General features: G+C 57.2%; 2 protein-coding genes across 2 annotated transcripts in view; one reads left to right on the forward strand and one right to left on the reverse strand.

The window, feature by feature from the left end:
• LOC103781328 (EMILIN-3-like) overlaps positions 1-5,626 on the forward strand; it is a gene marked incomplete at its 5' end in the record, with an annotated part of 8,858 nt that extends 3,232 nt beyond the window's left edge. The window contains 2 exons of the mRNA XM_008949039.1: positions 7-1,655; positions 5,515-5,626. Coding sequence (XP_008947287.1) covers positions 7-1,655; positions 5,515-5,626 — 1,761 coding nt within the window. The remainder of the gene's footprint in view (positions 1-6; positions 1,656-5,514) is intronic.
• Positions 5,627-6,074: 448 nt separating this feature from the next.
• LOC103781329 (phosphatidate phosphatase LPIN3-like) lies at positions 6,075-12,545 on the reverse strand. Its single transcript, XM_008949040.1, has 14 exons — positions 12,343-12,545; positions 12,010-12,117; positions 11,465-11,585; positions 10,907-11,297; positions 9,994-10,093; positions 9,710-9,876; positions 9,540-9,633; positions 9,277-9,346; positions 8,646-8,738; positions 8,133-8,191; positions 7,746-7,875; positions 7,372-7,520; positions 7,122-7,208; positions 6,075-6,231 (listed from the first exon to the last, which is right to left on the reverse strand). Exons 1-14 carry the CDS (start codon positions 12,543-12,545, stop codon positions 6,075-6,077), a joined length of 1,929 nt encoding a protein of 642 aa, XP_008947288.1.
• Between the last annotated feature and the right edge of the window lie 607 nt (positions 12,546-13,152).

The raw sequence follows: 13,152 nt of genomic DNA on the forward strand, positions 1-13,152 counted from the left end.
CCCGAGGGGCCGGTGGACGCGGCGGACAAAGCGGAGGGCGCCGCCTACCCCCCCGTGGGGGAGATCCTGACGAAGGTGACGGAGGTGAGCGACGTGCTGAAGAGCAAGGCGGACCTGCTGCACGAGGTGAGGGGCATGGTCCTGGACCACGACGGGCAGATCAAGCACCTGCTGGAGTCGGCCCGGCCCTCGCCCCTCACCTCCCTCCACCTGCTGGAGGAGTACGTGGACACGCGGCTGAGCGGCCTGCGCGGGGAGCTGCTCGACGGCTTCGAGAAGAAGCTGGGCAAGATCCAGAGCACCTGCGATTTTCGGATCCAGGAGGTGAGGCAGCAGTGCGAGGAGGAGAAAGCTGCCAACCTGCGGCTGCAGCAGACGCTGGACGGCAAAGAGTTGGAGATCAAGAAAGAGATCTCCCAGCTGGAGACCCAGATCCAAGGGCTGACGGTGGTGGAAAGCTGCTGCGGCAACCTGGACTACCTCACCGAGCGCATGAACGTCCTGGAGAAGGGGCTCCACAGCATCTCGGAGGCCCAGAAGAACTTGCACTCGCGGCTGGACGGAGAGATCTCCACTGCCACCCTGGAGAACCTTTTAGAAGGGCGCTTGGAGGACCTGGAAGCCAGACTCAACGCTACAGAAACGGGGAGCTGCTGCTCGGGTATAGAGGACAGCATGAGAGGCACGGTGGTGGCCGAGGTGGATGGCGTGAGGACTGCCTTTGAAGATAAAATGCAGACCCTGGAGGACAGGTTCATGACCATGGTGGGGGAGCTGAACAACGTGAGCTCTCCGGTGGGCATGGACGGAGCGGTGGTGCCCGTGCTGGAGGGGGAGCTGGCGAGCATGAGGAAGAGGACGGATGAAACCCTGGAGGTGCTGCAGAATCGCCTCGTCACGCTGGAGAGCACTTGTTCCTTGGGCTGCACCTCTGCCTCCAGAGACGTGGAGACCTTCCGGACGGAGATCGAAGACTGCCAGAACAAGAACCAGGACCTGCTGCTGAGGATGGACAGCAACTACGACCTGCTGCGCAAGCTGAACGCCACCATCCTGGAGATCCAGCGGCGAATCGAGGAGGAGGCCTCGGGGGCTTTGCAAGGGGAGATCACCTTGCTGAAGATCAACCTGAACACCGTGAGCAAGTCTCTGACGGGGCTCAAAGACTCTGTCTCCCAGTACTCGGACAGCGTGACGCACGTCAACTCCTCCCTGGACGAGCACGAGCGGAAGATTGAGGATGAAGTCCACTCCATCCAGGAGAAAGTCAACGACCAAGGCTCCCAGCTCTTCTTCAGCAACCGCCGCGTCCTGAACCTCAAGGGAGACTTGGAACGACTCAAAGCCAGGATCATCAACGACCTGAGCTCCTGCAAGAGCGTGGCCAGGGACCTGCAGCAGGAGGTGGCTCACTTCGACGAGCGGGTGGCGCGGGTGGAGAGCGTCTGCAGCAGGCTGGGGACCGTCACCGGCAGCCTGGACGGCATCAGGGAGGAACTGGAGAAACACACGGGCAGCCTGTGGGACTCCATGGAGCACATGAACGGCACCCTGGCTGCCCACTCTCAGGAAATAACGGGACTGAAGGACAACCTGCTGGACTGCCAGGCCAAGGTCTCGGAGCTGGCGGAGCAGGTCGGTCACTTGGAGGAGCAGCAGCAGTAGCCGTGCTCCCCGGAGGGACCCCATTAACTTATATCACCCAGACTCGTGCCAATGTGACAACACTTCTTGGGATACTTTTTTTTATATGAGAAGTTAAATTAAAAGCTGCTACAAACTCTTCTTTTTTTTATTTTTAAATCTTTTGGAGCCCACTTTTTCCATCGCCCTCCTCGCCTCCTGATGCTCAGCAGCTCTCCCAGGTCTTGGCCAGGGGGCGTTGCTTTGGCTCCTGGGCTGATGACCCCAGAAGGACAATTCAGGAGGAAGCTGGAGGTGGAATCCTTTTTTTGTTGTTGTTGTTGTTTTATTTTTGTGGATTTATCACTTTTTGAAGAATACACCCCTGCAGTTATCAGTTGAGGAGTGGAGTTTCTCTCACCTAAAGACCACCTGCCTCTTAATCCAGAGAGGGAGCAGAGCCAGGGCTCCTTCCAGGGAACAAAACTCACCCCAGGAATTGGGGATCTCGCAGAACATCCGTGTTCACACATCTCCTGGGCTGTGCCTTCCCCTGGGGAGCAGGCAGCCCTCCTCCTGCACCATAAATCCATTTACACAGCTCACTCCCCCTGCAAACACCCCCCCTCCCCTCACAGAGCCTCTGAGGCTGTGCAGCAGGAACAGACACATGCATATAGATGGTATGTGGATGTGGATTTTTGAACAATCCACTGTCATGGTGCTCATCTGCTGGCAGTTTTCTCTGCTGGGCCTCCTGTCCCTTGCCTTGACCCCCACTGAGCAGCTAAAAAGGCCACAGCAGCATTTGGGGGAGATGCTTGTGGGGCTGCTGTGCTCTCTGCTGACACCTGGCACTGACAGAAAGGGCTGTGGAAAACTTCCCCCAAGAGATGTGTGTCTGTAGGTCTCTGCAGAGACCAAGCTGGGTGCAGAGCTGTCCTGTCCTCCAGCTCCAGTCCTCTCCTGTTTTATTGCTTACACTGTGAACGTGGTTTCCCTCATCTCGTCCCAGGGAAGGAGAGCTGCAGCTGCTCCAGGATGGGAGCACGAGGCTTGGAACAAGAGCCTGGGGTGTCCTCCTGTTCCTCTGAACCTGCTGAGATGCCAGCAGCCCTGGGGAACCTGCATGGACATGGAGGGAGGCAGGGCACCTTTGGGAAGACCTAAGGCTGGGAGGGCAAAAGCTACCTACCCAACTTAACTCTGGTTTCCTCCAAACACATAAGCTGGAGAAGGTTTTGTGTGTTCCTCAGCAGCTCCAGCCTTGCCCTGCAGAGCCCAGCATGGATGTCCTCCACTCCTCAGCCAACAGGGACTTTGCTACCAGAAAGGATGGAGTGGAAATGAAAGAGCCTGTCTGACCAGCTCTGGCCCTTTACAGCAGGGGAACATTTTCCTGTCAGCTCAGTGTTGGGGCTCATGGACCTTTCCACACCAGCTAGCCTGCAGCTCCCCCCACCCTCCCTAGGTCATCCCTGGTCTTCTGCTCCACCCTTCCCCTCTCCTCTGCCCCTCAGAGGAGTGGCTCTGGGCTCTGACCAGCACAAAGCAGCAGCAAGTTCCAGCAGAGGTGTATCCAGGTGCCTTTTCTCCTCCATAAAAACTGGAGGAGCTCTCCAAAACATGCTTCCAGGCTGGGGAAGACCAGAGGGATCACCGACCCTGGCTGGCTGCATCATGTTACCCTGATGTAGTACAAGCTTTTTCCCCTGCTAGAGGAGCTGTAGGAGCAGGGAGAGGGGACCAGGCTTCCCACCCCTCACTCACCCCCCTCCAGATGCTCACAGCACCAGAAACCACTCTTACTTGATTTGGAGCTATGCTGCAGCCTCTGGGCACTTCTCCAGCTGAGGAGCCACCTTCAGCTGCCTTTGGGCATCCTATAAAACTTGCCCTGAGACAACAAAACTCATTTTATTCCCATCCCCTGGCCCGTGGAAGGAGTTTCAAGCCAGCCCTCACCCCACAGGAGCATCCTGCCCAGACTCCCCCCTCCCCATCCTCTCACCCAAGGGAGGATAAAGGGCTGCAGCAACCAAAGAGAGAAGCCAGCCAAGGGCCAGGCTCACCCTTCCCAGGGCTGGCTGAGAGAGCAGCTCAACAGCAACAGCTTCCCCCAGCACAGAGGGAGCAGGACTGGCCAAAACATGAGGACAAGGAAGAAGTCTGACCTTCCAGAACATGGTGCTATGTTTGGACTATTCCTGACTAGTCACTTGAAGCTACAGAACGTTTGTGTTTCAGTTCTCAGCTATTCCTGTTTAAAAAGTGAAAAGAACTTGGTACAAAATAGGGCATTTCTAATTTTTTTGTTTTCTTTTTGCTTGCAGAGAGGGAAGAAGGTGGTGCCCGGGTAGCTGTCCTTGCACAGGCAGCTTTTGGGGCAGTTGCTAAGTGATCCTGTTAAAAGGCTGTGGGTTATTGTTTTGAAAACTTTGTACATTTGTTCAGATTTTAAAAGCATAAAAAAAAAAGTTTGTACCAGAAAAGAAAAGCAATAAAGTTATTTCTTGCTGAGGTTTCCAGGATCAAAATGACTCGTGTGGCTTTCAGCAAAGCAGAGCTGGAGTTAAAGCATGGAGACAGGCAGACTAGGGGATGACTGACACAAACAGGGGCCAGGGAAGGAGAATCAGGGATTCATTTAGGTTGGAAAGGACCTTTAAGATCAATTCTAGCCATTATCCCAGCACTGCCAAGTCCCTCAGCATCACATCTCCATGGCTGTTCAGTCCCTCCAGGGCTGGAGGCCAGACAGGAGACACCCACCCCTGCCACGAGCTCTTGCTTCCTGTAATAAATCAGTTCTGCAACGTTACCTGAAGGCAGCAGCAAGAGCAACAAAGTCCTTTTCTAGTGGAGCTGCTCCACAGGCTGAGGAAGCTGAAGGTCCTGTCCCCACCTCCACCATGACCAGACCCCCCCTGACAGGGCACTTCAGCCCAACAAACCCAACCATGGTTGTCCAAGGCCATGGAGCCTGGTTCCCACTTCCACAGCAAAGAGGCAGCTGGATTAAGGCATTAGTTTTTTAATTATTGCTGTTAGTGAAGAATGCTCAAAAACCCAACAACATTCACCCACCTTAACAACTTGTTAAACCACAGGACAGCTTCACCCCCTCAGCTACCAGACTGCAGGAAGCTGGACTGTCACTGGCCATGCTGGAGGGAGCAACAACTATGCCAGAGGCTCATCAGTAAATAAGATGGTGACCCACCATCACCTTTAAACACAAGCCAGGCTTTAAAGGTGTTATGAACATTAAGAGAAGACCCAGCTGACAAGAATTTCCATTCAGTAAACACTTTGTAGAGCTCCCTCCTATCCCCCTTTGGCCCCTGAGAAGGGGTGTTTCTAGTGCAGAAGGTGACCCGTATGAGAAATGCCTGAGCAGCCAACAGGGAGGAGGAGATGCCTCCAGACCTGGCAGAACACACACAGGAGAGCCCTGGGCCAGGTCTCCACAGGTAAGGGGATCAGGAGAAGGCATCCAGGTCAAGAGCAGGCAGTGGAGGTCTCCAGTAGGTGAAGTGGCTGTACTCTGGACAGGCCATAGCACTGCTCCCACTCTGTCCCAGGGGAGGGAAGATGAGCTCCACCACCTCCAACAGCCCCTCGTACCTGCGGGGGTCAGAAAGAATTCACACGGAGGTCACTTGGGGGGCTTTGGCTGCTCCTCCACCCCACGAGAGGCTTCTCTGGGTGACAGGCAGCTTAACCCCAAGGCACCCAGGAACAAGCACGCTGCTTACGTGGACTTGTGGCTCTTGGTGAGCTCCTGGATCAGCTCTCCCTTGGGGTTGATGGTGAATATGCGGCTCTCCAGCAGGCCCACCTGCCTGTAGGCGTAGACATCCTGCCCACAGAAGGGGAGCAAGCTGGGAGAGCTGCAGGAAGGCACCACCACCCCTCCCCTCCAGTCCAGGAGACCCACTCACGTTGGCCCTGTTCCCAAAGGCTGCGTAGAAGGGCAGCTCTGTGGCAAACAGGTTTTTGATGTCCATCAAGCAGGCGATCTTGAAGACCTCTGGCTTCTTCTCGATCACCTCCCTGAAGCACAAGGTGCAGGCACAGAGCAGAGGTCAGAGTGGCATCCGTGGGCCAGGCTATGGTCTAGTGGTTAGGGAAATGCTGGGAGGAAGGCTGGAGTGATGATCTCAGAGGTCCTTTCCAACCACAGGGATTCTATGACCCTATGACTGTGGGCAGCCAAGCTGGCCAGGGTTCAAAGAAGCCATCTGAAGGCTAGGAGAGGTTTTGTGCATCAGGAGCCTCACCATGAAGCTGCAGGGAGAGCAGGCAGTTCCCTGCTGCCTCCCATGAAAGGCACCTGCACACCAGAAGCAGTTTAAGGCTGTGAGATCCCTCAGCATGGAGCTGGGAAAGGAGAGTGGCATCCCCAGGGACACAGGAGGTGCAGGGCTGGGCAGGAGGAGGGGGATGTGCTACCTGTGGAAGGCAGAGAAGAGGCTGCTGGGGGAGAGCAGGATGGGACCCTTGGGGAGGACACAGCCTTGCTCGTTGACCCATTTGAGGTAGCCCTTGGTGATGTGTGCCATGCCAATGGCTCTGGCTGAGCAGTAGAGGAACTTGTAGCCATTCCTAGGGAGAGCACAGGGAAGCCCTCTGAGCTGGTGTCTTCCCACTCCTGCTCCAGGGAGGAGGAGGAGGAGGCTGAAGGACAAGGCTGAATACCTGGCTTAAGCCCAAAACCTGTGCCCCAGTGCTGGGGAGCAGCACTAGAGGGGACCCCACACCACCCTCCAGGTGCTCCCCAGCAGCCAGGCACCCATCCTGCCCAGCAGGCACCCAGGTGGGGGCTCAGACCAGCACCTCTCTCCCCCGGGGCTGGTGCAGGACTGGACTCGGTCCCTGCAGACCCAGGGTGGCCAGCCAGGAGCTGGGCAGGGGCACAGGGTGAGGATGGCAGGAGGAACCCAGTGCCACCGAGGGCAGCCCCAGCCCCGAACCACCCCCCGGGGTCGGGAGGAGCCATCTGCAGGCTCACAGTGCCTCTTAGTGGCCACGGGTGCCAGGGACGTGGAGCTGGAAGCCACGCTCAGGAGGGACCCACTGCCTGCTCTGCTGGCTTTGGGGACAGTCCTGGAAGGGAGAACTGGGCACTCAGCACCCAAATGCTGGTGGAACCCTCTTGCCACTGCTGCACCGAGACCCAAAGGTGGTGAGCTGTGCCTGGGGCTCCTCAGGTGGGATCTTCCATGTTCTCATCTCCTTCAGGGCTCAAATAGATGTTCCCAGCAAAGCCTCCACCAACACGTGGTCCTCCCAGGGAGGGTCACACAAGCCTCTGCTCCTGGAGCAGTGGGGACACCTCTACTTTCACCCCCAGCACCACCCAGATAGCACAGGGAGCATCAACCACCACCAATGGCAGAGAATGGGGCTATTTTGGCCAGCATCAGCAAGGAGTCCTGGCTCTGGCTCCCATCATCCTCCTGCTTCCCCTCAGCCTCAGCTGATCTAATACCTACAGGTGGATTTTGTGGAAGAGCTTAACAATGCCATGATGAGTCCAATCCTTCCCCAGATGCGGCAAGATGTGCCCAAGGGCATCCGACCTGGAAGGGAAGGAGCCCAGGTTAGGCTGATCCAGCCTGGCTGCTATCCACCCCCACCAGGGTGGGGTTTGTGGTCCCTCCTGGCTGCTCAGGCAAGCCTTGGAAGGACCTCATCCCCTAGCAGTGGGGAGCAGGGCTGTGGGGTGGGAGGAGGGCCCTTTACTTGGTGATGGTGCCGTCGATGTCCGAGATGACCACCTTGTCATCCCAGTTCCACAGGTAGATGGTGGCCTCACAGCGACATGTCCCCTGGTACTGAGTGGTCACGCTGAACACCACCTCGTTGGGACCATCCTGCAGGTTCAGCCTTCCCTGGGGGCAGAGGGGCATCAACAGTGGCACACGAGCACCAACCCAATCCAGCCCCGGGCTCGCCAGGCGGCCACCCAGCCAGAGCAGAGACCCCAGGCCTCTCACAGGGTGGCCACCCAGGGCAAAACACTTGGATGCTCTTTAAAGCCATGAGGTCGGGGGTAGGGAAGTCCCTGCTGAAGGGTTGTCCCCCCCCAGGGGGCAGGGAGGGACCCCAGCACCTACGATTTGGTTGGAGGAGAGCCGCAGGGATTTCCTGTAGCTTGGTGGAGATCTCTGGGCAGGGACATCCCTTGCCAACGTGTCCCCAGGGGGCAGGGGCTCATCCTCACTGGATGACCCCTCTTCCTCCTGCCTGCAGAAAGAAGGTAGGAGAACGTTGGCTTCACTCTGCAGATCATGGCTTTCCCCATGAGCACCAGGGGAGGTCTAGAGAGGATCCAGGACAACCCCCCCCAGCCAGGGAGCAGCCACAGAGGAGCTTGGCTGGACCAGGGGCAGCTTTCTGCCCTCATGCATTAGGTAGGTTTGGGAATAACTGGTCATTTTGGAGGAGAAGGGATCAGGAACATGCACAGGCTCCCAAAGGCAACCTGGGAGGGAAGCACTCACCTCTGCTGGGCAGGGTCAGGCTCCAGAGTCCCCTCGTTGGCTTTCCCTGGCCTCGACTGCTGCAGGCAGAGAGGGGTGTCAGCAGCACCTCAGTGCCAAGGGCAGGAGCTGCCTGGCTGTGCTGCCCCTCAGGACACTGATACCAGGAAAGAGGGGGCAACACATCCCCCTCCCTTCCTAAATACCCTGCCCCATGGAAGAACCACCACAGCCTGGTGCTGTGGTGGGGCAGGGTGACCAGCCAGCACCCGTGGTGCCTGGGCTGGGGCATCAGGAGCACATGGCAAGAGGTCTCATCACTACAAGGTTACAGCATCACCAGGTGTTGTTCTGCTGGTCAGGCATTAACAGACTCAAGAGGACAGCAACAACCTTCAGAAGTCACCTTGCCAACAGGTCCCTCTGGCTGCCCTGGTCTTCAGCCTCAGCCCAGGACCTGCTGCTCTTCTAGCCCCTCTCTGGCAGCCACCAGCATGACACCAGTCCCCTGGGGACAGGGCTGTCACCACACACCTCCTCTGCTGGGAATTCTCTCCTGCTCCAGGAGAACCACCATCTGCTGCCTTTCTTGGGCATCTTCTCCTTCACCAGTTGGTCGATGGTGCTCTGTGAACATAGAGCATGGGATGAAGTCAGCCCTCATGCCAGGGGAGCTCAGCTGCCCTGGCCAGGCAGGGCTTCCTTTGCCAGGTTATTCACAGGATAAATGTGTGAGCTGAGACACTTCTGGGGTGAAGGCTACAGGGTCTCACTCCCTTTGTGCAGCTTGAAAAAGCCAAAAGATCTGGACACCTTACTCCAACCAACCCCAGCCAGGTCTACAGAGTCCTGGAACATCCCACATCCCCCAGACTAGCAGGCCCCTGGCTCTGGCCAGCCTTGCCCAGATGCAACCACCAGAACAGGAGGGCTTTGACAAGGAAATCTCCACTCCCCAGGCAGCTGTGGTACACAGGTATCCAAAAACCACCCTGAGGTCCCTCTGGGGGAAGGACAGACTCGGTGTTTGTGGGCTGGAGCAATGCTCAGCTCTGCTCCAAACTGCTTGCAAAGCCCCAGCTGGGCAGCTTGGCCTCTTGCAGCCCCACTGCACCCTTCAAGCCCTGCTGGGAATCATGACCAGTAAATGTGTTGAGCCACTGACCTCAGGAATGTTCCTCTGGAAAGCCTGCAGGGACAGGACCATGGGAGCAGCCACTGCCCAGTTGTAATACCTGGAAGAAGCAAGAGAGGAAGGGAACATCACTCCTGGAGCAAGGGCTCTTTCTGGACCAGCACCCTGCAGCATGGTTCCCCTCCCACAGCTGCCAGGGGATCACTGTCCAGGATGGGGTCACACCCCTGCAGGGACAAAGGGGCCACACTGCTCATCTGGAGATGAAGCAGCAGGAAGAGCAGGTCACTCACTTCTTGTCAACCAGCACCACCAGGTTGGGGTCCTCGATGAGCCCTGGGTTCTCAGCAAGCTGCTGGTAGGACACCACGTGCTCCATGAACTTCTCTGGTGGGACAGAGGCTGTGTCATGAAACAGAGCATGTTTGAGGGCAGCAGATCCCACTCCCCTCCTCCCACCTACCGTGGGAGATCTGCTTGCTGCCCCCCAGGCCTCCACACAGCGACAGGGCAACCGTGGGCAGCGAGCTGGGCACCCCCCTGGGGCTGCTGGTGGGCAGGTGGGATGGCAGCTGGGCACACAGGGGGTTGCTGGGGTCTGCCACGGGCTTTGAACTCTGCTCTGGGTCACTGCCACAAGAGAAGACACAGTGGCAATGTCAGGCAGTAGCTGTAGGCACCTCTCCATCCTCTGCTCCAGGGGAATCTCAGGAAGGTCTGAGCTCAGGCAGCTGCAGCAAGCCATACCTCCTGGGGAAATAGAGAGCCATCTGCTCCTCATCCAGGCTGGAGAGGTCCTCCAGGTAAATGTCACTAGGACCCAAGTGAGGGCTTCTTTTGGTGGGTCCTTCATGCACAAACAGAAGGGAGAGAGCTTAGCTGGATCACCTTTCCAACCATCTCAGCCCCTGAAGAAAGCCAACAGCCTTCTCCTCTGTCCTATGGAGAGGGCATCTCCTTCCAGGCCTGAAAAGCTGCCTTAGATCAACAACCCCATGAAGCACCTCAAGACACCTGCAGTGGCACAAAACCACTTGTCAGGAGGACACAAGGGCCAGGTCACAGTCCTGTCAATGCTCTGCTGTGGCTGTTTGATGTTGGCATGGCATAAACAGTTTGTGATCTCCCTCTCTGCACAGTGAGAAACCCCAACACCTTCAGGGAGACAAGTTTGTGCTGAATTTCTGCTGGCTGGAAGAGGGAGGTTGGTTAGGACAGGTAATGACACACAGCTCCTTAAATACACTGTCACACACTTCATGTCATGCTGGGACAGTGTCCACCTGACCTGGCATGCTCAGGATGACAACACAAGCCAGGCCAGGTGCTGCCAGACATTTCCATTGAAGTTATGGTCTACACTGCTGAGAAACCTTCAAAGCATGCAAAAGTGGAGACCTCCAAGGATGGACTTGAGGAAATGTAAATGCTGGAAAGACTTCCTGAGGAGCTGGGTGGTCACTGAAAGGAGGAAACCTGAGGAAAGTCTCTTCAAAGCAAAGGAGGTGGTAGCACTGGGAGAGGGCAAAGCCAACCTGTCACCCCTGGAGTACCCAAGGCAGCCATGAAGGAGCTGCACTGAATGAACCACCCAGCCCCTCTCCAAGTCAGACACATCTGCAGGCTCAGACACCTCCAGCAGCACCAGTCACCCACTCACCTTCTCTCCTCTGGCCCTCCTGCCTCGGAGCAGCAGCTCCCCCAAAGGGCTCCACACCTGGCTGAAGCTCTGGCACAACACTCCCACCTCCCTCCTGCTTCTCCTGGGGGGCTGAGGAGGCCTCCAACGAGCTCTCTGCCCCCACAGCACTGGGGATGTCCTTCAGCCCAGGGAGACCGTCCTCATCCTGGGGTGCAGGTGTTGGCTCCAAACCAGACACAGCAGAGGAACAAGGTGTGCCCTGAGGTCCTGCTGGGTTTGGAACTCCTCCAGAGGTGGCCACAAGATCAGCTGCCTCAGCCTCTGGGACCAGTGTTGCAGAGACAGAGGTGGCTGCAGTGACAATGCTCTTTGGGGACTTGGCTGGTTCAACTCGTTCTGATTTGTTCACCTGAAGGAAAAGCAGAACAAGCTTCAGGATGAGAAGCTGCCCAAAGCATCAGGCAGAAGAGGACAACTCCTCTGCTGCCTGGCCACAGCACCCTCCACTTTCTGCAGGCCTTTTAGATCCCCCCCTCCCACCCCAGCAGCTAGAGAAGAGCAAGAGCTGGGACTCACCCGTGGGAGCCTTCCCCAGGTCCACTGCACGTGGGATTCAGCCCCTAGAGCAAAACTCTCCTGTGCTCTGATCTCCAGCTCAGAGTCACTTTTGGGAGAAGATGGATGGCTCAGGGTGGGGCTACAAGAAGAGAAGGCAATATGGGACCTCATCTACTCTACAGCCCCGTGCTTTCCTGTCACTGCAAGGACATTTAGGCCCAAAAACCCTGCCAGGTTTCCACAGAGTCAGTTCTGCCCCATAAATCTATCACTCACAAACCAGCAGAACCCTGGGGAAGCTGAGGCCCAAGAAAGCCAAGTGCTGTGCCACCAGTTGTCCAGCAGCAGCTCTGCAGCAGAGGCAGGAGAGCCCTGTCCACACAGGCTTCTTCCCTCTGTGAGCATGGCCAGAAGCCCTCAGCCTTGGAGCTTTCCTCCAGCCACACCACATCAGGCCAGGAAAGCCATCCCCTGCTGACACCCCCAAATTCCTTCTCCCTACCACCTTCCCAGCCACTCTCTCTCACCAAAGCTGAGAAGATGACCTTGGCTCTGCCCATTACCTGTCCACAGAGGCCAGCTCCCCATCAGAGTAAGGGTGTATCTCTGGGGACTGCAACGAGCTGGTTTCTTCTTCATGGGGATCAGGGAAGGAGGAGTACACTGAATCCCTGCAGAGTGGGGGGAAGAGGTTGGTTGTGCTACTTTTGGGCAACAGCCTCCTCACCTGGGAAGCTGCCAACACCCAGCTTCACCTTTTCCATTGGCTGTCTGCTCCACAGCAGCCTGGGGTCCAACCCAAAACTCCATCCTCATCTCTCAGTCCTGCTGGGCTCCACCAGGCGACCCTACAGGCTTGGCCCAGCACATCACCCTGCCCAGCCCCAGCAGCTCACCTGGGGGCTGGCAGCTTGCACACCTCCTCCAGGGACACCTCACTCGGGGTCTCCTTGCTGCCACCCAGCTCAGGGGCTGACACCTCCTTGCCCTTGGGCTTCCTCCTGCGCCGCCGCCTCTTGCGCAGGGTGGCTTCAGAGCTGGGGCTCTCCTGCCCACGGGAGGGTGGAGCAGCATCCTCTGGGCTGTGCTCCGTGGGCATGGGGGACATGCAGAGCTGGGGGGGGATGCTGCCCTGCAAGAGGGATGGGAAAAGCCCATCAGCTCCAGCACCTTCCTTCCCAGCCTGGTCTCTCTTCTACACCACCGGCACAACCGACGCCACCCAGCCCTCAGCTGGGGGTGGTTTTGTGCCTGGGCTCAGGATGTTTTGTTCATATGGATGAAAAAGAGGAACAGGGCTATCCAGCCACGAGCTGCATATCTGTAGATAAAGACAGCTTTAGTGTGGGCAAGGAGAGGCAGGCAGGAGATGGCACCATGAGACCAGAATTACAAAGGCTGCAGCTAGGACTCGGCTCTAGAGCCTGGTCCCTGCAGCTCAAATCCAGCCCAAGCTAGCAGTGACCAGAAGGCAGCCTGGGAGCGAGCTGCCAGGATTTCTGGAAGCCACAACTGGTCTCATCCCACTTCCCTTTAGAGTGGGCAGCCTGCCACAGCATCTGGTTGACTTGCATCCCTATCACAAAAGCCCTGGAGGCCAAGCTCTGAGTATCTGCCTGGCTGGCCAGCAGCCATACCCATTGACAGAGGCCAGTCTGGGGTGCAGATATTGGGTCTAATGCTCCCTCAGGGTGCTCCAGTGTTCA

Source organism: Merops nubicus, unplaced genomic scaffold (genome assembly GCF_000691845.1).
Source record: "Merops nubicus isolate BGI_N331 unplaced genomic scaffold, ASM69184v1 scaffold16231, whole genome shotgun sequence".
NCBI classification, from domain to species: domain Eukaryota; kingdom Metazoa; phylum Chordata; class Aves; order Coraciiformes; family Meropidae; genus Merops; species Merops nubicus.

What these genes read in the sequence shown, in the direction of transcription:
- LOC103781329 (XM_008949040.1), bottom strand. Translation starts at nt 12,545, where the DNA reads ATGCCCACGGAGCACAGCCCAGAGGATGCTGCTCCACCCTCCCGTGGG. An exon ending in GGCTCTCCTCCAACCAAATC is followed by an intron (nt 7,521 to 7,745) that starts GTAGGTGCTGGG and finishes CTCTGCCCCCAG; the next exon opens with GGAAGGCTGAACCTGCAGGA. An exon ending in CTCTTCCACAAAATCCACCT is followed by an intron (nt 6,232 to 7,121) that starts GTAGGTATTAGA and finishes TGCTCTCCCTAG; the next exon opens with GAATGGCTACAAGTTCCTCT.